This window comes from Urocitellus parryii, chromosome 6, assembly GCF_045843805.1.
Source record: "Urocitellus parryii isolate mUroPar1 chromosome 6, mUroPar1.hap1, whole genome shotgun sequence".
In the NCBI taxonomy this organism is placed as follows: Eukaryota; Metazoa; Chordata; class Mammalia; order Rodentia; family Sciuridae; genus Urocitellus; species Urocitellus parryii.
In genome coordinates, this window is record NC_135536.1 from 13379262 (window position 1) to 13404527 (window position 25266).

The 25266-nt window shown below is 38.3% G+C and overlaps 1 protein-coding gene across 1 annotated transcript in view; it reads left to right on the top strand.

The window, feature by feature from the left end:
* Window positions 1-721: 721 nt before the first annotated feature.
* Window positions 722-25266, top strand: part of Atxn3 (ataxin 3) — a 40995-nt gene continuing 16450 nt past the window's right edge. Inside the window, exons 1-9 of the mRNA XM_026394246.2 lie at window positions 722-780; window positions 8658-8822; window positions 9039-9083; window positions 11734-11819; window positions 12226-12292; window positions 15858-15945; window positions 22203-22335; window positions 23001-23167; window positions 24416-24512. Of these exons, the coding sequence (XP_026250031.2) occupies window positions 757-780; window positions 8658-8822; window positions 9039-9083; window positions 11734-11819; window positions 12226-12292; window positions 15858-15945; window positions 22203-22335; window positions 23001-23167; window positions 24416-24512 (872 nt within the window). The 5' untranslated portion in view covers window positions 722-756. The remainder of the gene's footprint in view (window positions 781-8657; window positions 8823-9038; window positions 9084-11733; window positions 11820-12225; window positions 12293-15857; window positions 15946-22202; window positions 22336-23000; window positions 23168-24415; window positions 24513-25266) is intronic.

Here is a 25266-nt window from a genome sequence, read left to right on the forward strand (position 1 = left end):
GGACAGGCCTTGAGGTAGAAGCTGGTTTCTCAAAAATGGAGTCACATCAGTTTCTCAGTAACAAGATGCCTAAATTTCATCCTAGCAAGGCAACTGACTATTTAATCTTAGACATTATGCCTTCTCAACTTCTCCATGCCTCATTTTCCTCATGTGTGTTTGAGGTATAATAACAACACCCATATCAAAGCTTGCTGTATTAAATGTTATATGCAAAACACTTGGTCAGATGCCTACTTTGTAGTAAGCTTATTAAATATGAACATTATTTTACATAAGTACTAAATATTGGGGGAATGTGATGATACTTTAATAAGGATTTCAGTGGGGAAGGAGGAAGAACATATTAATTACATGCAAATATGATAAGTAGAAAGTGCAAAGTAAAGCAGAAAACAAAAGGAACATAGAATTCTGCTGGTTGGTCCTCATCTACATCCCTAGAAACCAACCAAAGCCATAGCAATGGGTGGGAGGCTCAGAAGATCCTCCAGACTGCAGGTGGCGCTGCAGCACCCTCAGAAAGCAAGAGATAGGAGGTTGAGCTGCCAAGGTCACGTGTCTCCGTGGTTGCCGCCCTGGCGTTCATCACCTCTTTGCTCCACGTGACCCACATCCTCGGGGATGATTGGTCTGCGTTAGGCACGTGGCCAGGGCTGGGGCGGGGCGGGGCGGGGTGGGCGGAGGGGTGGGGTCGGGGGCGGAGCTGGAGGGGGCTGGTTCGGCGCGGGGGCCGTTGGCTCCAGACAAATAAACATGGAGTCCATCTTCCACGAGAAAGTGAGTGTCCGCGTTCGGTGGGAACCAGTCCGCGGTGCGGTGGCGGTCTTGGGGTGCCGTATCGCAGTCTCCGGGGGAGCTGGGTGGGGCCCTAGGTGCCCCGATCCCGACCTTGCCGGACGAGGGGTGCCGCCTGCCTGCTCGGCCCGGGTTGGGGAGCTTCCCCTACGCCCCCAAGGCACCCTCCGCCCCTGCGGCACCCGTTCCGGGAGCCGGGAGAGAACGAGAGCCGGCCCGGCCGGGGGCGGCGCTGGGCGGGATAGCTTTGGCGGTTCTCCGCCACTTCGCGTAGCCTTTTTGGAGGATTCCTTCTGTGTCCCCCTCCTCTCCTACTAGAGTATGGCTAGTCACCTCTCCAACACCTCGCTGGACCGTTTCCAACTCCACCAGCCCACCCTGGGCAGAATGAACTTTCCCTTTCCTGGGCTCTCCGGTTCTACAATGGAATCCTCCCCCTGCACTTAGATCTTTGGGGTCTAATTCATGTCCTGCACTAGGTTCGTGAGCCTTCCGAGGGCGGGGACCTTGGCTCGCCCATTGTAGGGCCTGACACTTAGGAAGTGCAGTAGGGAAGTCGTCACAGGAGTTTTTATTACGGGATGTGGGTTTGGTTTCTTTTGGTGTTCCATCTTTCCGGATTGGGAGGCCAGCTTTGGTTTTAGGTATTAGGCGTGAACTAAAATAATTTTGTTGTGATCTGCCCAGCCTTGTTCTCGCCTTAATTCTCCAGTGACCACAAACTGAAGATACTGTCTGTGGCATCCTGAGAAACTGGTCTTTTCTCATATACAATTATCAATCCATTTGGGTGTGAGTGAAGCTTTCCTGGGACAGTTTTGGCATATGATATCTTGTTTCATAATAGTTTCATGTTTGGAAAGGGCTGTTAATGAGGTTATTATTTAGTAGGAGCAAAGGTTTTCTTGTTTTATTAAGTACCTATGAGTGATCTTTCATCCAAGACACGTAAAAATTCACACATACCTGCACCACAGTCAAAGCAAAGTCAGAAAAACATGGCATAAATCTGAAATATAAATAAATTGTTAAATGCAGTACTTTTTAGAAAGTATTTTAAAATTTTAGAAAACATTTCAGAATGTCCTGAAACTGGAACAGAACAATTTTTATGTATGGGGATGGAAGTACTCAGCGCTACAATTAGCAGTAATCTTTTTACTTGGTTGGACAGATTTATGAATTTTGGGCAAGAAAGATTTAGTTGTTTAGCTAAGGAGATTGAGAACTATACATGTTGTTTGAGTGTGTGTTTTCATACTAGAGAATGAGCCCAGGGGCATTCTACCACTGAGCCTTCTTATTGTTTATTTTTGAGATAGGGGTCTCAATGTTAATTGTCCAGGCTGACCTGCAACATCAGTCCTTCTGCCTTAGCCTGGGATTATGTGTGTGTGCCATGGTGCTCTTGCATGTATATATTTTTATAATTAATTTTCAAAGGCTTTGGCATAGAACAAAATGTTTTGGCATGGAAGACTTTGGACACTTTCTGCTTGGTGAGATTCATATGTTTTTTGTTTTTTTGGGGGGGAGGCCAGTGAGGATTGAACCCAGAGGCCCTTTTATCACTTAGCTACATCCTAACCCTATTTATTTATTTATTTTTTGAGATAGGGTTTCACTAAGTTACTTAGGGCCTTGCTAAGATACTGAGGCTGACCTCCAATTTGGCAATCCTCCTGCCTGCCTCATCCTCCAATTTAGCTGGGCTCAAGCTGGTGTGCCACCTCACCCAGCTTATATATTTTTAACAATATTGTTACTTCATCTGGATAGATTTCAGGAATGACTGAAGGGTGGATTCAAAAGATGAGCATGCATGCCTGTAATCCCAGCTACTTGAGAGGCTGAGGTAGGAGAATGGGAAGTTTTGAGGCCAACTAGGCAGTTTAATTGTTCTGTTTCAAATTAAATTTTTTTAAAAAGGGCTGGGAATGTAGCTCTGTACTAGAGTGCTCACCTAGAATGTGGGAATGAGAGGCCTGAGTTCCATCTCCAGCATTGCAGGAAAAAAAAAAGAAGTTGTTGAACACTTGTCTGATGGAGAATCTACATACCCAAAAGAGGTCACTCTGCATTTTCAGCATGTGTATTGACTTAAAACACTTAAGTGGCGCATCATAGTGCATGCCTATAATCCCAATTCAAATCCAGCCTCAGCAATTCAGTGAGGCCCTAAGCAACTCAGTGAGACCCAGTCTTTAATAAGATATAAAAGAGGCTGGGGATGTGGCTCGGTGATTCAGATTCCCTGGATTTAATCTCTGGTACCAAAAAAAAAACAAACCACTTCAGGAATACATTTATCTTTATCATCAACTTATATGGCCCTAGTGTATAAAGACTCTTAAAGTTCTGGCACATTTCAAGAGAATGTACCTGTAACCATTGGTTCCATTGTTAATCATGTACTCAGTCCAGTTTGAGAATGTTTGAGCTTAATGTACCATTTTTCAGAGTATTCTCTTCCCTTCCACAACACATTTTTAACCCTTGAGCCAGAACCAACTTTGGCTCCAAAAAAGAAAAAGAAAAAAATCCCACCTGTGTAGGTAGGAATCTCTGCCTGCAGAGGGCTTCCAACCTGTTATCTTGGAACATTGGTTTTCCTATTTTTCACTTTGAGTACCCTTATTAAGTTAGAGCATGAAAAGCTGTTGTTCATTGATCTATGGCAGTCTAAGATAATAATATTTGGGGGCTGGGGATGTGGCTCAAGCAGTAGCGTGCTGCCTGGCATGCGTGAGGCCCAGGTTCGATCCTCAGCACCACATACAAACAAAGATGTTGTATCCGCCGAAAACTAGAAAATAAATATTAAAAAATTCTCTCTCTCTCTCTTTAAAAAAAATAATAATATTTGAATGGATCGAGAGAGTTCCTTAGCTTGGCACAGTGGTGTGTACCCTGTAGTCCCATGTACTTCTGAGGCTGAGACAGGAGGGTCCTTCGAGGCCAGCCGAGGCAACATAGTGAGGCTCCATCTCAAAAAATAGCAAAACAAACAAAACGCAGTTCCTTGAGCATCTAAGATGTATGCAGTGCTATTTAAACAACATTATCTGTAGCTTTTTTAAAGTTTTGCTGGCCATATATGTCTCTATCACATATTTTCTTTTATTTGGTACCAGGAATTGAACCAGGGGAACTTAATCATCAAGCCACAATCCCCAGCTCTTTTTTTTGTGTTTTATTTAGAGACAGGTCTCATGAAGTTGTTGAGGCTGGCTTTGAACTCTCAATCCTCCTGTCTCAGCCTCCTGAGCCACTGGGATACAAGTGTGCTTCATCATGCCTGGCTTCTATCACATATTTGTGTGTGTGTGTGTGTGTTTTATCAACTGTCTAAAAATATAAAAACTATTCTTAGCTATTGGAACAGGTTGAATTTGTCCCCAATGCTAAAATTTATCAAGCTCTAACCTAAACCCTAATACTAAATGACCAATAACTGCTGATTTTATAGGTATTTTAGGGTTCTTTTTCTGGTGCTTGCTTTCTGTCTTTTGGTGGGGGGACCAGGGATTGAACCCAGAGGTGCTTAACCACCAAGCTACACCCCCATCCCTTTTTTATATTTTATTAGAGACAGGGTCTCACTGAGTTTCTTAGGGCCTTGCTAAGTTACTGAGGCTGGGTTTGTACTTAAGATCCTCCTGCCTCAGCCTCCCAAGTTTCTGGGCCAGGTGTGTGCCACTGAGCCTAGCTAGATGCTTTCTGTCATTTTTGTTACCACTTATATTGCTCATTGCTCTTGGTGTAGTCACTGTGTCATCTAAATTGGTACTTTTAATGTAATATGAAATGGGAATGAGAATCATAAAAAGAGACTGAGCTTTGACTTTGTGACATCCATCATGCCTTTTTGTGGTTGCTGCCTCTTAGCTGTCTTTACGGTATTTAGGACTGAGCAAAAGCCAAATTCCAGGTAAGTGGCTTGAGAAAGTGGTAACAGTACAGACTTTGAAACCTCTATCTGGGTTTGAACTCCAGCTCTGACAAGTGGTATCTGGATGATCCTGGACAAGGCATTGACTATTGTGCTCCAGTCCACATGTAAGGATACCGAGTGTCTGCCTTGGAGGCAGAAGTTCTTGTAGGTACCTGGAGTGTGGCAGTGCTAGAGGTGCTAGCCATTGCTTCTACTCAGATTCTTGTGCTTTCTGGACTTCATGCTAAGGGGTGAGAGAGGACTGGGAGTGTAGCTCAGAGGTAGAGTGACTTACCATGCCTGAGGCCTTGGATTCAGTCTCCAGCATTGACAAAAACAATGTAAACAAACAAACAACAACAACAACAACAAAAAAAAAAAACAGGTGAGAGAACACTGGGAGTTGAAGAGGTAGAGCCAAGTCATCTTCCACCGTGATGGCTGTGACTTGAGGGACCGTGACCCTCCCATTCCAACCCATTTATCCCTTACAACTGGAGATTGCATGTCCCTTGCTAACGTTTCTCAGAGCACCCTTAGGGTTATACCTGGTTTCTATGGTAGCTAATAGATTGGTCAAGACTGGGAGTAGTTTCCTTTCATGGTTTTATGCACTATTTCATCTCGTAGACCTGGAGGTGCAGTTTACTCATCCTTTGAGCCCAACAAAATAAAATCTTGCCTGAAGTCACAGAATTTTAATACACTGAACATTAAATAACAAAGTGAGTTTCCATTCTGCTTGGGTTAATACTTGATTAGAAAGAGGTAACTGGGGACAGATAGTTTAAGATGGAGGCAGAGCAGGAAAGTGGGTAATTTCAGGTTGGCTTATTATACAAGTTTTTTCCCCCATGTAGGATTTGATCTGTCTTGTGACAAAGTGATTCTTAAATTTGGACTGAATAAGCCAGGTGTAGTGGAACACACCTGTAATCCCAGCTACTTGGGGAGCCTAAGGGAGGAGGATCACAAGTTCAAGACCAGTCTCAGCAACTTAGAGAAACCCTGTCTCAAAGAGTAAAAAGGGGTGGGGATGAAGCTCAGTGGTAGAGCATGCAGAAGGCCTTGGGTTCAAGCACCAGTACTGCAAAAGAAAAAAAAAAGAATTTGTTCTTTTGTTCTATTAAATTGTATTACAAGTATAGTGTTTGGTATTTCCTACAGCATTACAGTTTTACTTGGACAATCTTTCATTTTAAGTGCTAAATTTCCATAATTGAAAGCTAAGTTTTGGTAGAGAGGTGTTTTATAAACCATCTGGATATCACTATTTTGATATGATATATTAAGTATGGTGTTCATAATTTGTGAACTCCAAACAAAGGCATGAATCCTAACAGCAGCACAGAAAATTGGCATTACCCCTGTTTCCAGAAAACCCAGTGTCTGCTTATCATATTAGGTAGCTCTGTTAATACCTATAAGAACACACAAGTCACGAGTACATCTCGGTGAACTCACAACATGAACACACATGAAAACAACACTTAGATCAAGTCAGAGGAGATGTACCTACATCCTGAAAGCTTCTTGTGCCTCTCTTCCAGGTAGGAGCTCCTTCCTCCTCCACCCCTACACTCACTCCCACCAATTCTAATTACAATAGATAAGTTTTGCCTGTTTTTGAGCTTTTGTAAGTGGAGTCATACAGCATGTTCTCTTCTGAATCTGGGTTTGGTTTGGTTTTTCAGTGCTGGGTATCAAACCTATGGCTTTGCACATGCTAGGCAAGTGCTGTACCACTGAGCTATACCCCCAGCCCTATTTTCTTTTTTTAATTTATATGAGAAATTCATCCATATTGTTATAGTTAGTTATAGTTAATTTATTCTCATTGTTATAGAGTATTTCTTTGGAATAACACAATTTATTCTTTCATGTTGGTTTTCCATTCAGATAGTCTTCAGTTTGGGAGGCATTACAACAGCTTTTATGAACCCTCTTTTTTTTTTTTAAAGAGAGAGTGAGAGAGGGGAGAGAGAGAGAGAGAGAATTCTTAATATTTATTTTTTTTAGTTCTCGGCGGACACAACATCTTTGTTGGTATGCGGTGCTGAGGATCGAACCCGGGCCACACGCATGCCAGGCGAGCGCGCTACCGCTTGAGCCACATCCCCAGCCCTTATGAACCCTCTTATACATGTCTTCACATGCTTGTATTATGTAGCTAATATTGGAAATGCTGATCATGGGGTATGGATACTTCAACTTTAGCAAGATACTCTAAAGATTTTTACAAAGTGATTATGTTAATTTACATTCCCCCAACATGTGACAGATTTTTTGTCTCTAATTCTTTTCACCATTTTAGCTGTTCTGGAGAGTGTGTAGTCGGAACACACTGTGATTTTAATATATATTTCCCTGATGACCACTGAAGTTGAGCACCCTTTTTTGCATTATTTGGCTATCATCTTGTGAAATGCTTACTTGTCTTTTTTCCCAGTAGAACTAGAACATCTGCATATTCCCCCACTTTACATTGTTTGGGGCAGGGTGGGCGCTTGCTCTATGGCAACAGATACACAGTAGAAGGAAAACGAGGTAGATACAAAGAAGTCTCTCACCATGGTGTCTGTGACTTGAGGAGAGTTACCTCTCAACTCAAACCCACTTATCCCTTAACCTAACTATGAAGATAAACTTACTTCATCCCCAACTTAGACTGCCTCAATGCTGCCTTTCTAATCTGTTACATACATATACCCTGTATCTTTTTCAGCAACTGATTTTTGTTCCTGCAAAATTGCGCATCCTCCTGCCTCAGCCTCCCAAGTTGCTGGGCCAGGTGTGCGCCACTGCGCCTAGCTAGATGCTTTCAGTCATTCATCAGGACAATTTTGTGTTTTTGAGGTCACCAACACCATATAACATAGCTCAGAACAAATTGCATGATGTCACACCACCTGAATTAAGGAGTACACCTTCTTGGGGTAGGACAATTCAGGAGACCTGGGTTAGCAGAAGGAAATGTTGTCCCATCTGCCATTGTCACATGGAGAGGCAAACCTTGGGTCTGTGTCACAGGGAGGGATCTCATCCACCCATAAGTCTCCATTCTTTTCTTGAGCTTGGATGTTGTTCCTCTTGCTGGTTTGTCTATAAGTGTACTCTCAGGGTCAGTGTGGGATAGTTCTGCTCATGGTACTCTATATAACATCAGCTGCAGGATTTCTTGAAGAGAACCTCAGCTCTAAAGCTATAAATTTAACATGGGACAGAATTTTTCTCACCTTTACCAGTTCTTGAAATCTGAAATTCTAGGACAAGTGTTTAGACCAGTAAAGATTTAAAGAATAAATGTTCTAGTGATTACAACTCCCTTTCAGCATTTGTAATTTGCCATGTGATTTGCCAAAAGCAAATATATTTTAGGTACTGAAAATTAAATGTTTTAAGTGTTTTTAAAGAGTAGATTTTAGTAAAATATGAGATTTTATAGGTTATGTTTATTTACTATATAACTCTTAGTTTTTGATCATATAACTAAATAATTATAGTTTCATTAATAGTAGAATTGTAAAATAAATGTTGACAAATAAAAGTACATGATTTATATTAATTATGATTGTCTAATTCTTAAGAGGTTTGGTTTGACTGTATTAAAAAGTTAATGATTAAAACAACTTAAAGGAAAAAAAAAAAGTTAATGATTAAAATTTGCAGAAGATACTATGCAAATTTAGCTGGCATTGTGGTGCACATCTGTGATCCCAGCTACTTTTGGGAGGCTAGAGGATTGCAAGTGTGAGGACATCCTTGGCTACTTAGCAAGATCCTGTTTCAAAATTAAAAATTTTTTTTAAAAGGGCTGGGTATGTAGCTCAGTGTTCAATCCCTAGTACTTAGGGGGAAAAAAAGAGGAAACTGTAAAGATCTGCTTAATAAATAACATTTGAATTTTTTCTTCTGGAAATATTAGCAAGAAGGCTCGCTTTGTGCTCAACATTGCTTGAATAATCTATTGCAAGGAGAATATTTTAGCCCTGTGGAATTATCCTCCATCGCACATCAACTGGATGAAGAAGAAAGGATGAGAATGGCAGAAGGAGGAGTTACTAGTGAAGACTATCGCACATTTTTACAGGTACCGATTTTAAATTCACTTAAGTCATATTTTTAAAAAATGTGGGTACTGTTGAGAAGAGGATGAGCCTTTCTTCCTGTAGGAATCTGACTTGCTAATTATAACTCTGCTGTTGATTTTGTAAATGGTAATGCACATGTTATTTTAAATTATGCACACTAATGATAATTTTTTTCCTCCCTACCTCCCCCTTCAACTATCCATAAAAATGAACAGCAGCCTTCTGGAAATATGGATGACAGTGGCTTTTTTTCTATTCAGGTAAGTAGTTGCGAGCATGTACAAAGTGCTGTCTGCTTCCCATGCACATTAAACTCAGTTAATGGTTTAGGGAGGATCTTTTCACAGCCTTTTATAATCACTGTAATGATAGGACTTTCAGAAATCCCTCCAGTAGATTGTCCACAGAGATTTTTATATAGATAAGTTTGAACACAAAGATTATATAATAATCACGTTTTTTCTTTCCACATTTTTTTGTTGGCACGTTATTGTATATATTGATGGAATTTGTTGGTACATATTCATAGATGCAAACAATATAACAATATAATTTGGCCAGTATTGCTCCCTAGTGCTTTCCCCTCCCTCCCAACCTCCCACCCTTTTGTCTCTTTCCTGATCTCCCTTTGATTTTTAGGAGATCACCCCACCTTTCTTTTCCTTTTTCCTCTCTAGCTTTCACACATGAAAGAAAGCATTCAACCCTTGACCTTCATAATAATCGCTTTTTTAAAAAAGGTTTACTTTTTAGTTGTAGTTGGACACACACCTTTATTTTACTTATTTATTTTTCTTAATGTGGTATTGAAGGATGAACCCAGGGCCTCTCAAGTGCTAGACAAGCTCCACCTCTGAGCCACAACCCCAGCCCATAATCACTTTTTAAAAAAAATACTTTTGGTTGTAGATGAATACAGTACCTTCAATTATCTTTAAAATTTTTCTTTAGTTGTCAGTGGACTTTATTTATATGAAGTGTTGAGAATCCAACCTAGTGCGTCACACTTGCTAGCAAGCGCTCTATCACCGGGCCATAACCCAAGACCAATATAATGATCACATTTTGAGAAAGATTATTTACTTTGTATCTGAGTGATAATAACCTTATATCTAATAAGTCACAATCTTTTTTTTCCTTCTCTTTTTGTGGTGCTGGGGATTGAACCCAGGACCTTGTGCATTCGAGGCAAGCACTCTACCAACTAAGCTATATCCCCAGCCCCATAAGTCACAATCTTTTAAATTTATTATCTCTTGGGTGAATTTGAGAAAATCTAATAACTTCTTACCTCCCCCACCCACTTTTTTTTTTTTTTTTTTGGTACCAGGGATTGAACTCAGGGGCACTCGACCACTGAGCCACATCCCCAGCCCTATTTTATATTTTATTTAGAGACAGGGTCTCACTGAGCTGCTTAGCACCGGCTTTGAACACCCGAGATCCTCCTGCCTCAGCCTCTCAAGCCACTGAGATTATAGCATGTGCTACTTCGCCTGGCTGCTTCTTATCTTTCCTTTATTTTATTTAAAAAATATTTTTTAGTTATACATGGACACAGTATCTTTATTTCGTTTATTTGCTTTTATGTGGTGCTGAGGATCTAATCCAGTGCCTCACAGGTGGGAGGCAAGTGCTCTACTGCTGAGCCACACCCCCATCTGCCTTATCTTCCCTTTAAATTAGCCTTATAGCTTTATGGTCTGTAGCTTTTGATCTATTTTTTTTTTATTGCTCCATTTATTTACTTACTCACATGCTAAGTGCATATTCTGTCACCAAGTTACATTTTCAGTCCTGTGGTTGTTATGCACATTTGAGATTCTTTTGTCCGTGAATGTGTCCTGTTTCTGTAGTATGAGGCTCTCCTCTGAGGAACCTACTTCTGCAAGTATCTTGGTTTCCATTCCCCTGTGCTACTCTTTCTGGACTTCTCATTCAGCAGCTTTTCCACGCAGTGCTTCTTCGTTTCGCTGTTAATGGTGAGGGCCACTCAGCTGGGCTGGGGACAGAGTAAGAGTGGCCCAGCACTGGCATTTCCTGTGCATCAGCACTGCTTTCCTCACTGTTGACCTGCCCACTGCATTGCACTCACTGCTTGCTTGCGCTGCTACCAGGATGACTTGCTTCTTTATTGGCCACCTTGGAGGCCAGAGAGTGAATTTTTAGAGATTTCCCTTTTTCTCAAACAGCTGGAAATAATCAATTTGTCTTTTGTTCTACAAATTACAAACTCATGACCACAGGAAGAAACTCAGTCTAAATTCCCAAGAAGAACTTATTTTAGTAGATGTGTGATTACTGACATTGCAGGTGGTGAGTTGGATGTAACTTTTCAAACGCAGTGCCCACAGCAGCCAGATTATCAGATCTATATCATGAACTAGTTTTAAGAACAGCATCAACATGACGGAATACACATCTGGATTTTTGAACATCTCAGGAACCTGGTTATAAAAAGCACTTTTTAAAAATACATATGTGTGCCAGGTGCAGTAGTGTACACCTGTAATCCGAGTGGCTTGGGAGGCTGAGGCAGGAGGATTGCCAGTTCAAAGCCAGCCTCAGTAAAAAGTGAGGTGCTAAGCAACTCAGTGAGACCCTGTCTCTAAATAAAATACAAAAAAGGGCTGGGGATGTGGCTCAGTGGTCAAATGCCCTGTCCCTTCTCCCCCACCCCCCGCAAAAAACAAACACAAAATATGTGTGTGTGTGTGATTGTGTGTGTGTGTGTTTGTTTTGTGGATTTAGTAGTATCTCTATGCAGATACACTTTTTTTTAAACCATAGCCTTTTAGAGAAATGTACATATGAAGTGGAATTACTTACATAAGTAACATGACTATGCTACTTAAATTTGAAATTGAATGGTTTAGCTCGTGAAAAGTTGCTATTATTTTTTTTAAACAGGTTATAAGCAATGCCTTGAAAGTTTGGGGTTTAGAACTAATCCTGTTCAACAGTCCAGAGTATCAGAGGCTCAGGATTGATCCTATGTAAGATTACCTTCTTTTTTTTTTTTTTTTTTTTTTTTAGCTTTTTCTGAATCTCTTTTCCTAAATTTTATATTTAAATTTATAATTTGTTAATGAAGAAAAGTATATTTTGAATGTTTTGGTTATCCCTGTTTCATTCCCTTAGACTTCCCCTATTTTATCTTTTGATGTCCATGAGTATCTGCCTTTTTAAGTTTCCTGTACTCTAGTCTCCTTACTGGCACTCACCTGACCCAAGTGGTGCAGAAGGCTGTACTTTGGCACCACATCACTAAGCTGTTCATTCAGTTGTGTGACTTTTTTAACAAATTAATGATACTTAACTGTAAACATCTAAGTTTCCCAAATTTTTATGAATATGAACTCTTACTATTTCAATTTAATATGTATTTTTTTTCTTTTCTAGAAATGAAAAATCATTTATATGCAATTATAAAGAACACTGGTTTACAGTTAGAAAATTAGGAAAACAGGTAATATTTCTGCTTTTTTTCCCTGCCTTTCTTTTCATTCTGCACTCTATTTGAAACTAAAATGTAAGGGTCAGTACCTTTAAAATGAAACTGACCATAAATATAGATGGGGCATGGGTTTGGTATGGTTTTTTTTTTTTTTTTTTTGGCAGTGCTGAGGATTGAACCCAGGACCTTGCGCATTCGAGGCAAGCACTCTACCAACTAAGCTATATCCCCAGCCCCCCATAAGTCACAATCTTTTAAATTTATTATCTTTTGGGTAATATCTCCAGGGCCTTGTGCCTGTTGGCAAGTGCTCTGCCACTTAGCTTTATCCTCAGCCTCCATTCAGTGGTTCCAATTTTGATGGATAGATATTTGCTATTTTAAGAGATAATTCGATTTTCTTTTATAGGTTTCTTTGTGACAACCATATACAATTTAACTACCATGATAAAAATTTTATATTTAAGACAGTGCAGATGTTGTTACTTTTCAGTAGGGTTTTTTGTGATGAATGTGTTCTGCCCAGTAGACTCTCACATTTAGAAATTTGTATTTAGCTTAGTACTGACCCAAAGCCTGATATCATGTCAACCAGGAATAAAAGTATGCAAACAAGTTTGCTTTCGTGTATCAAGATTATTTGGGCTGGGATTGTGGCTCAGCAGTAAAGGACTCACTTAGCATGTGCAAGGCCCTGGGTTCTATTCTCAGCACCACATAAAAATAAGTAAATAAAATAAAGGTATCATGTCCAACTACAACTAAAAAATAAATATTAAAAAAAAAAAAAGATGGGCTAGGGATGTGGCTCACGCGGTAACGCATTCGCCTGGCATGCGCGGGGCGCTGGGTTCTATCCTCAGCACCATATAAAAATAAAATAAAGATGTTGAGTCCACCGACAACTGAAAAATAAATTTTTTTTTAAGAGAGAGAGAGAGAGAGAATTTTTAATATTTATTTTTTTAGTTTTCGGTGGACACAACATCTTTGTTGGTATGTGGTGCTGAGGATCGAACCCGGGCCGCACGCATGCCAGGCGAGCGCGCTACCGCTTGAGCCACATCCCCAGCCCTGAAAAATAAATATTAAAAAAATTCTCTTTCTCTTCTCTCTCTCTATCTTAAAAAAAAAAAAGATTATTCAAAGAATTCTAAAATGCCCTCTAATACACATCTTCATTAAATCACTTCTAAAAAAAAATTGTGTTTTGAACAAGCTTTTTGAAGAAACAGAATCATTTAAAGTTCTTTTTTATTAGAATTTTGAACTTTTTTTTTTAATATATATATATTTAGATGTTGATGGACCTTTGTTTTATTCATTTATTTGTATTCGGTGCTGAGAATTGAACCCAGTGCCTCACACATGCTAGGCAAGTGCTCTACCATTGAGCCACAACCCCCCTCAGAATTTTGAATCTTTAATAGAGGGTTATTGAAAACCAAATTGTATGATTAAAAAAAAGAATGAACTCAATATATGCAACAACATGGATGAATTTCAGAATACCATGCTGAAAGAAGCCAGACACAAAGCACTGTTTTCTGTGTGGCTTCATTTATAAGAAAGTCCAGAAAAATGGGAAGTAAGCTATAGTGACAGAAAGTATATTAACCAGTGATGGTGTGGGGATGAGGAAGGAGGGAAGCAGGAAGAAGCAAGGGCCGCAGTAGGGTGCTGGAAACCTTCCATAGTGGGTGCTTTCACTCTCTTGCTTGTCTGGATGGCTTCAAGGGCATAAACATGTTAAAATTGTAGATTTTAAGTATGTGCAATATATTGCTCATCAGTCATACCTCAATAAAGCTGTTTAAAAGAATAAAATGAGTGAAAAACAAAACAGAAGAAAGAGTGCATTGAGTTAAATCAATAAAAGATAATTCAGAAACAATATCCTGCTGTCATCTTTGAAGTCAGCCACCTTCAAGCAGCTTTACCTTACCTGGAGCCACAGGTCAGTGGCAGAGTGAATGAAGGTAAGGCTCTGGATTCAATCCCCTGCACCCCCCTAAAAAAATTCTTTATTTTTTTTTTTCAAATTTTTGTAGTTGTAGATGAACAGAATGCCTTTATTTGTTTATTTTTATGTGGTGCTGAGGATAAAACTCAGTGCCTTACACATTCAAGGCAAGTGCCCTGCCACCGAGCTACAGCCCCAGCCCCAAAAAATTGTTTCTTAAGGTCCTCCCTGAGGAGCTGAGAGGAAGTAGATATGTAGAGACTCAAGAGTATATAGGTCACCCAGAAGGAATTCACTCTGGGAGAAACCCGAGCAGAAGGTTGCCAAGATGATTTAACCTCTGGATTTTATTTATAACTTCAGGAGTTTTTTGATTTTTTTTTTTTTCCTTGCAGTACTGGGGATTGAACTGAAGTCCTCCTGTATGCTAGGCAAGCACTTTACCACTGAACTACAATCCCAGTCCCTATCTTCAGAAAATTATGTCAAGAGTTAGATATTTCACTTTTTTTCTGTTTAATCACTAGGTTTTTTCTTTTCTTTTTTCTTTGTGGTGCTGGGGATTGAATCTAGGACCTTGTGCATGTGAGGAAAGCACTGTACCAACTGAGCTATATATCCCCAGCCTGCAGAGAAACTTCCATGTTATTATTTTGAGATTTTTTTTTTTAATTTTAATTCTTCAAAATTGAATTTTCACATTTTGAACTAATTTACCTTTGACCAATACAGATGTCAAATTTTGGTTTGTTATCTTTAGTTCTGATTCATATATTTTTTTAAAATTTAGATTTTTTTTGTTTATTATGGATTCTGTCTGTTTGAGGTACCTGTATAACAAAAGAGAAGACTGGAAAAAAGTATTATCAGGAATGTCAAAATCTAGGAAAAGTATTTAATTGTTCATGATGTTGACAACAACTTTGAAACTTTTTATATCCTGTAGGTTAAAGTTGTACTCTTAAAAGGAGTTACTAAATCCTGTTAATTACATGTAATGGTGGTTTGGTAAACATGTTGAAGGGAATTAGTGATTATAAGTGCTCTTTGTGGAATGTCTCATCTTTCTTACAATTGGATTCTTTTTACCAAAATTATCAGTAGTGGGAAAACTTTGTGTAGTTGCATATTTCCAGTATGATATGATTAGTTATTGATGCTTTGAAAAAAGATTTAGCCATAGTTATCAGCAAAGACATTATAAAGTACTATTAGTTTCTGTGTGGAGGGGATTTAAATTTATGGCTTGAAGTTTTTTTTTTCAATGAGGTGCACTCTACCACTAAGCTACATCCCCAGCACATTTTAAGACAGGGTCTTGCTAAATTGCTGAGGCTTGCCTAATTTGCAATCCTGCCTCAGCCTCCTGAGTAGCTTTGATTACAGGTATGTAGCCATGCCTCACTGAAGCTTCTGCTTTAAAAAAGCATTTAATAGTGATAACACTATGCCATTTTTTATCATATTGTTTTTAAAAGTCTCAAAAAAACCCCCTCGATTTGGCATATTTTCATTATTTTAGGCAAGCTTACTAGTGGGTTATATCTATTAACATGTGAAACTTCTTTATTTCATATAATATATACTAAAATGTTGACTTTTTTTTCCCCCCAGTGGTTTAACTTGAATTCTCTTTTGACGGGTCCAGAATTAATATCAGATACATACCTTGCACTTTTCTTGGCTCAATTACAACAGGAAGGTAAATAAAGTCTTAAAACTTTGTAATGTTGTCTTTCAAAGTAGCTAAATAGAACTGTGTAATAAAGTTTTTCCATCAGAGGCGGTAAAAATCTTTACATTTTGGGTGGTGAACTTTAGCCTGGGATCTGGATGATACTGTTCAGTGTGATTTCTCCCTGACGCCTGGGGCTTCTTTACAGCCCTTCTAAGTAATAGTTTTTTCTTTCATGTCCCACATACCACAGGCCCAAGGGGAGATATGGATATTCTTCTTGTTTGTCCATGTCCCTTCTAAGCCAGTGTTCCTCCCTGTTAAGTCGAGCTCCTTTGAAATATATGCCTCTAGACTAGGCTATATGTGTCCTTTTGGAGTCATCCCTGAGCTGCCTCTGTTTTCACTGGAGATTTAAGGATTCATGTATATCCCCCCACCTTCAATTTCTTATATCATTCTTAGTGATTTTTTATATCAGTAATCAATCTGACCACCTTCTTTCTTAAAAGATCGTTGTCTTCACTTTCTCTTTGCCATTATTGATAACCATAACCATTGTCAAGTCCCAGTTATAAGCATCCTGTTCTTTGACTACCACCTCCTGTCTTTAGGCCATGTTTTCTCTGTTTTTCGCATTCTAACAATTCTTTAAATTCTACCATGGGACCCAAACATCCCCTTAAACTATTACTTTCTTTTTTACCCTGCTTATTTTCTATGATCCATCAATATTTTTTACTTCTCTTCATTCTTCAATTTTTTTCCCTTTCTCCCTCCATTATAATTTTAGTGACTAAAATCTGAACTCTACTTATAATCCTATTTTGGCCTTGGCCATTCCTGTATCACAGCAACAGAACATGGTTAAAAAAATAACATAAAATATGTTGATTGGTTTTGTGATTACAGGTCTTGTGATTATTAATGTTCCCTTGATGTGCTGCCTGAACTGCCTGTTGTATTTCCTTAGTAAATTCATGTACCATTCTCCAAGATGATTATGTCATAGCTTATCTCTTTAAACCTTTGGCCACTTCCAGCTTCCTTCCTTCCACCTTGCTTATGGAAGAGCATGGAAGCAATTAAAATTGAACTTTATTTTCCACCAGCAAATCTGCTAGCTTGTTTATATCTGCTTGTGTTTGAGCCTCTTAAAATAGATGAACTGTCTCCTGTATCCAAACTAGACCAACCCCTCCATGTGATTGGATACCAGCTCTTCCTACTTAAGATGCCCCTGCTCTTATCTCTCCATTGTCTTGGGTGATTATTTCTTTCCCCTTTTTAAATTTAGTTTTATTTTATTCCTATCAGTGGAGAAATAGCTCTTTATCTCCATTGATTAAAAAGGAAAAGCATCTCTTAATTTCACAGAACTCTGGCTGCTTCCCATTTTAAATTTTCCTCTTGACTCATCCCTAGTGTGTTGTCTCCTATTCTTGAACTCATTCTAGACTTGCTGCCCAAACCAGTATGTCACTGAAAAACCTTTTTCAGTCTCACCAGTGACCTCCGTTGCCACTGCTGCTATTCAATTCTCAGTCTTCTTTTTATTTGAGGGTGTACTTGATTATGCCCTTTTATAAACACAACAAAACAAACATTTTTAAAAATCAGACAAAATATAAAACAAATGACACCTGCCTCATGTACCCTTCACACAGCTTTAACAGTTATTATAGCCTTTTATTTGTACCTTGTCTGCTTCTTTCCACTGTTTATTTTGGAGCAAATACTGGGTATTTTATTATTTTTCTATGAAGTATTTTCTTAATAAGTTTTTTAAAAATGAAAACTAAAAAAATAGCCAAAATAACTGTATTCACATCTTAAAAAATTTAATCACAGTGCTTTTAAAAACATCAAATACCCTGTGAGTATTCAAATCTCTAGTCTCTCTGGTTGTCTTATGTGTTTACAGTTCAGTCTGGTTTGAAATAGAATTGTGCTGGGTTGGTATATTTCCTGAATCTAACTGTAGGATTCCTCTCCTCTTCATTTTTTCCTGTATTAGTTTATTTATTTTATGGGGTAGAGGATGAGTCATTTGTCCTGCTTCTCAAGTTCTGGATTTTGCTCATTGAACCTCTCTTTTTCGTGTCCCTGGATATTCTGTTGCTGGTCTTCAGATCAGTAGACTTGATCCAATTCAGGTTGATTTTGGGGGTAGATAGATTTCACAGATGATGTGGCTCTTGGTAGTTGTTGTTTTGTGATCTTCACCATTAGTGATTAATGCCTAGATCCATTTTTCACTGAAGGTTGTAAAATGGTGATATTAGAATCCTGTCATTCCTTCATTTATTAGCTGGGATACTTCTATACCTCATTTATTTCATAAATAAAATACTTCCTCTCCTCATTTATTTCATAGTTTATATAGAAGAGGAAGAATAAATATTTTTTTCCCTCAATCTTTTGGATGTGTGTGTGTGTGTGTGTGTGTGTGTGTGTGTGTGTGTGTGTGTTTGAACTCGTGGCTTTGCACATAATAAGCATGTGCGCTGTTACTGACTGAACACCTCTGTCCTTTTGTCAGTTTTTAAAACAAATTGGTTTTGTGTGTCCTCCAAAGGTGACCAATTAATTTTTTCTTTTTTTAAAACTAAAGCACCATTATAAATTAATCAGTTAAAATGTAGTTCACATGTTTCAGTCCTTTGTAAATATTATTCATATTAACATTCAAATTGTACCATCATTGACCAGTGGGAACATTTTGGAGTTTACTCCCAAGTGTCTGACATGACCATTGGTCATGTCAGACACTTAGGAGTAAACTTTCTTGTTTAACAGGATGTTTCAGGTTTATCTGTGCATTTCCTGCCCTCATTTATCCAAGGATACCTGGAGCCTTTCATTAATGATAATTACAGATCACAATCTGAGCATGCAGGCATGCTTCTTATGACTAGGTTGGACATCTTGTTGTCATTTCGATTTGCGTTTATGATTACAGTGTTTTTCCTTGTTTGGTTTTATATACTTGGGTATCTTGTCTTTTAGGCCTAAACCCTTGGTTCCTTGTCATGTCTTGCCTTCTTGAAACACCCTGTTCCTGGTTTCCAGGCCCCCATGCTCTGGTTTTCCTCAGGTCTCATAGGCTGCTGCTTTCAGATTCCTTTTATGGATCTTCTCATTTCCAATCTGTAACTGTTGAAGTGATCCAGGGTACAGTTCTTGGACAGCTTCTTAATTATGTGCTACTCCATGATTCTGTCAACTCTAAGATATGTATTCTAACAGTTCCCAAACTTTTTAACCTAGATACCTGCTCTGAATACCAAACTCCTAATTTTGACATTTTTACCTGGAAGTCCAGAAAGCAGTTCATGTTAATTCACAAAAAACTGATTTTTTTTTTTTAACTGTCCATACATGATGTCTCTCAAGTTTTCCATTTCAGTGAAAAATCATTCTTACACTCTCGTTCCTATATATTGATAAAGCTGCTGGAGTGTTATTTTAAAAAATATAATGTATATTATATCCCACACTCACTCTTTACCATTCAGTGGCTTCCCAACACACTTAGAATAAAATTTAAAATTTTGGATAAAACCCAAGAACTCTACTACTTTACCTGAATGAGGCAGAGTGTCTACTTTTAATGACATGCTCCATGGAATACCAAGGTGAGCTGGCATATTTATTCTAGGATCTAGAAACAATTTCAGTTTTACTGGCAGAAAATGTGTTAAGCCATGTGAACTGTGAATATACTTGTTCTTGTAAAGTTAAATGTACTAGTTTGAGTTTTACATGAATAATTCTTTTGATCTTTGATTCATTCTTTTTTTTTTAAGAGAGAATTTTTAATATTTACTTTTTAGTTTTCGGCGGACACAATATCTTTGTTTGTATGTGGTGCTGAGGATCGAACCCGGGCTGTACGCATGCCAGGCGAGCATGCTACTGCTTGAGCCACATCCCCAGCCCTAATTTTTATTTTTTTTTATTAGTTGTTCAAGACAATACAATGATCTTGAATATCATACATTTGATTCAAATAGGGTATGAATTCTCATTTTTCCATGTGTACAGATTACAGGATCACATTGGTTATACATCCATGTGTATACATACAGCAATCCTAGTGTCAGTTGTATTCTGCTGCCTTCCCTATCCCCCCTCCCCTCCCCTCCCTATTGTCTATCCATACTACTGTGACACTTATCTCTCTTTCTCTTTTTTTTTTCCCTTCCCTTCCCCCTCACACCATCGTATATGTATTTTGTGAACCCATAAGGGTCTCCTTCCGTCTTGACATGCATTTCCCCTTCTCCTTCCCTTTCCCTCCCTCCTCTTTTCCTTATTTCTTGGTAATCTTCTTCTCATGCTCTTCCTTCCTACTCTGTTTTGAGTCACCTCCCTTATATCAGCAAAGACATTCGGCATTTGTTTTTTAGGGATTGGCTAACTTCGCTTAGCATAATTTGCTCTAGTGCCATCCATTTCCTTGTAAATGCCATGATTTTGTTATTTTTTACTGCTGAGTAATATTCAATTTTGTATAAATGCCACATTTTTTAATCCATTCATCTGTTGAAGGGCATCTGGGTTGGTTCCGCAGTCTAGCTATTGTGAATTGTGCTGCTATGAACCTTGACGTAGCTGTGTCCCTGTAGTATGCTCTTTTTAGGTCTTTTGGGTATAGTCTGAGAAGGAGAATAGCTGGGTCAAATGGTGGTTCCATTCCTAGCTTTCCAAGGAATCTCCATACTGCTCTCCAAATTGGCTGTACCAGTTTGCAGTCCCACCAACAATGCAGGAGTGTACCTTTTTCTCCACATCCTCGCCAGCACTTGTTATTGTTTGACTTCATAATGGCTGCCTTTCTTACTGGAGTGAGATGGTATCTTAGAGTGGTTTTAATTTGCATTTCTCTGATAGCTAGAGATGGTGAGCATTTTTTCATATACTTGTTGATTGCTTGTATATCTTCCTCTGTGAAGTGTCTGTTTAAATCTTTGGCCCATTTGTTGATTGGGTTATTTGTTTTTTTGTTGTTTAACTTTTTGAGTTCTTTGTATACTCTGGAGATTAGCGCTTTATCTGAAGTGTGAGGGGGAAAAATTTTGTTCCCAGGATGTAGGGTCCCTATTTACCTCACTTATTGTTTCTCTTGCTGAGAAAAAATTTTTTAGCTTGAATATGTCCCATTTGTTGATTCTTGATTTTAACTCTTGTGCTATAGGTGTCCTATTAAGGAATTTGGAGCCCGATCCCACAAGATGGAGATGAGGGCCAACATTTTCTTCTGTTAGATGCAGAGTCTCTGGTTTGATTCCTAGTTCTTTTATCCATTTTGAGTTAACTTTTGTGCATGGCGAGAGAAAGGGATTCAATTTTATTTTGTTGCATATGGATTTCCAATTTTCCTAGCACCATTTGTTGAAGATGCTATCCTTTCTCCAGATTCATTCTTAATATTCACAAAGGATATCCAATAATAATCAACAAAGTTTAAGAGAATTTATGGAGAAAAACTTTAAATCAATTAGATTTAGGTCTAGCCTACCTGTATTCAGTTTCTGTGTGGAACATCCAGCTGGAAAAGCCCTGGCCTCCTGGCTCATATTTATAAAAAATTATATTGGAGAGTGTAACTCCTTCCAAACAGGAGCTGCATGTTTGTCATTTTGGCTAGATTTTATATTAACTTTCTACCTCCCGTTTTCAGTTAGAAGGGATGAGTGTGGGTTATGGTGGCCAACAGCTGTTTGCACCTGTGACTCATTTTACCTACATTACCCGTTGTTATACACATTATCTTACTGTGTCTTCACATCAGTTTGGAGTAAGGTTCTGGTATGGTCTGATCAAGAATTGAAGAACTCAAGACAGATTGGTAACATGATTGACCAACACCATGTAGGTGGGAGGTAGAAGATCTGAGATTGACCCTACATGGTCCCATTCTAAATCCTTCGTTCTTCCCCACTCCTTTAGTGAACTGCTTCTCTGTTCCCGTTTAGTGAGTAGTCTGTTGGGTCAAGTTCTGTGTCAGTAGGGCTTTAATAAACACTGTTCCCCTTGTTTCTCGTAGTCACTCTGGAAGATAACTATTTTAGTGTTATAGGTAGGGAAAACGAGGCTCAGAGACTTTAAGTAATTTGTCCTGGATGAATACATGTAAGAATCATCATTTGATCCCAGGTCTTTCTGCATCTTCAGCTTGGTTCCCTCATCCCCCCATAATATGCTGCCTCTCTGTTATCATTTAAAGTCAGTTCTGAATCTCTTTCTAGTTGTTTTAGTTTATTTTTGCCTTTTTTTAGGTTATTCTATATTTGTTGTTAAGGGTGATCTACCAGATTGTGAAGCTGACCAGCTTCTGCAGATGATAAGGGTCCAACAGATGCACCGACCAAAACTTATTGGAGAAGAATTAGCACAACTAAAAGAACAAAGGTAAAAATTAGCTTATAGTATAGAAGATATAATAGTATTTCATTATATATAAGAATTAAACTTCCATGCTTGCATTTAATGTGTGGTGTTTTACAGGGTCTCTTTCTTAGGCTTTTCATTTTACTTTTAAATTTTGATTGATGGATTGATTGTGCTGGGGATTGAACCAGGTTCCAAGCATGTGTCCTACCACTGAGCTACACCCTAGCCCTCATGTTTTCTTTATAAGAGACAGAGTCTCATTGTGTTGTCCAGGTTGGCCTCAAATTTGCCATCCTCCTGCCTCAACCTCCTGGGTAGCTGGGACTGTAGGTAGGTGGCATTGCACCTGGCTAGGATTTAGTCTAGTCTTGTTTTGCTTTGTTTTGTTTTTGTGGTGCTGGAGATTGAACGCAGGGCCCTGTACATGCAAGGCAAGTGCTCTACCAACTGAGCTATATCTTAGTCCTATTTTAGCAAAGTTTATTGAATCAGTTTGAACGAATTCTTTGAATTACTTAAGTGTATTAACTTAGGTGCACATTACAATACCATCTTCATATTACTAGAGCTTATCTGACAGAAAACTTATTTGTACTTAAAATCTTCAGTTTGCAAATGCCTTTGTATTATGTCTAAAATTAAAGACTAGGGCAGCAGTTATTATGATTGCTTTTGTTCTTCAGAGTCCTTAGAACAGACCTGGAACGGGTTTTAGAAGCAAATGATGGATCAGGAATGTTAGATGAAGATGAGGAGGATTTGCAGAGGGCTCTGGCACTAAGTCGCCAGGAAATTGACATGGAAGATGAAGAAGCAGATCTCCGCAGGGCTATTCAGCTCAGTATGCAAGGTATAAATATTGTAATGTGTACCTTATTTTTGAAGAATTGATTCAGATTATTCTTAGTTTTCCTAGAAATTAGTGTATTGTTACTATGAGTTCTTAAACAGTTACTGCAGAAGCTATGCACAGTCAGCTTTTCTTTTAGATTTCTTATAACATATATCACTTTTACAACTTATATTAGAACTGTTATTAGTTACATTTAGGAAATGTAATTATATTTTAATTTATTTTTTATTTTATTTGATTATTAAACTGTACTAAAAAACAGTAAATTTAGGGTAATCTTTGTAGGCGTCAGATGACCCTTATCCAAACCAGTTCCTTCAGAAATGTATGCATTGGATGTGACAGAAGGACTGGACAGAGAATATAAATTGATTTGACAAAAATTTAACACTTATTGACTATGCAACTTTAAGCTTAATTGTGCTTTTTAGTGGGCCCACTTTTTTAGTGATATAAATCCATCAATAAAGAAGAGCAAAGATCTATTCCCTCAGGAATGTAGGCATAGAAAAACGCTGACATAGCTCAAAGTGTTTAACTTAAGTGTGAAGTGATTTATTTTTGTAGTTTTGTTTTAATTTCACTCATACAAATTGGTTTCTACTCTCCAATGAAATCACTCATCAACTGAATTCCTTAGTAGTCTAACTATACTTGTGATTTCATTTATACAAAATTGTTTCTATCCTGAACGTCTCATGCCTCCCAGCATACCACTGAATACTCCATTTGGTGTGCAGTACCAGTTTTTACTAGTCGAGCCCTGTTGGCTTAGCCTAGTAATCTGAGTTGTATTTATATAATTCATTTCTCTTAACAGTTTACAGGTTGATAAAATCTCTGTTGTAATACCAGATATTGTGGTAGGGGTGTATCGAGAATGGATTTGTCTTAGGATCATTTGCCTAATGATCTACACCTTCAAGACATGGGTTTGAGGAACACCGTGTCTTGAAGGTGTGGGTTCATTTTTAATAAATTAAAGAGAGCATACACGTGTGATGTTAGTGACTTCTCATACCAGGTTGCTTTTTGGACTTTATTCTCAGAACTGTTGCATTGCATGTGGGTGTCAGCTTTGAATGTGATAGACATAAATTAGATTTGGTGTGCCTTAGTCCATGAGACTTTCATAGCCCTTCTGATACTTTCAAAATCTTAAAAGCTTGTTCAGATAAGAATAAACATCATCTCTTGAATTGTTGAATAAAACAATTGCTTTTTGCTCTTTTATTTTGTTTTTAGGTAGTTCCAGAAATATATCTCAAGATATTCCCCAGACATCAGGTACAAATCTTACTTCAGAAGAGCTGCGGAAAAGAAGAGAAGCCTACTTTGAAAAGTAAAGTAGTTGGTACAAATTAAAGTTGCATATTTAATATTTGCTTTGGCTATTTTGTCTGTCTGTAAATGTCTGGTTACCGCCTGAAGTTTGTGTATATTTAAATGTACTTAAAAATTTTTACAGCAAATAAAATACAAAATGAATGTAGTTTTAGGGAAAAACTTTGCCACAATACAGGATAAATTTTAAATGAAATAAAGTGAAAGAAACATTGTAAAACTTTATTAATCAAAGGAAAATAGAATTAGGCAAGGGAAGAACAATCCTGTGTGTGCAGAATTCTTCACTAGTTAATAAGAAAAACAGTACTGGAGGCAGGGAGCGCACTTCCAGATAGAGGTGGTGATTCCTGGTCCTGCTCACTGCCACTTTAGATGGGGCCTGCAGGCCTGTCAGCCTCAGAGACATAGAAGCAAACAGCAAATCTCAATCTTCAATGCCTAAAACCTTATTTTGTGCATAGCTTTATAAAGTGCTCGCAAAAGAAAATTTCACCCTATAAAAATATCTTCCTTCTCAATAATTATCATTTTCAATTCTTCTCTTTTTCCTTTTTTAAAGGAGGAATAAAATCTATCTTAAGGACTACAAGATCTCTAATAGATATTCAGATCCTCTGATCCGGGTCCAATCCAAAGACCAGTGACTGAATCTGGTCTATTAGTTACTGTGTTTCATCAATTCGAAAGTGCACATATACCTACTTTTCTACATCTCTGAAATGAGAAGCATCTTAAAATTATAATTGGCA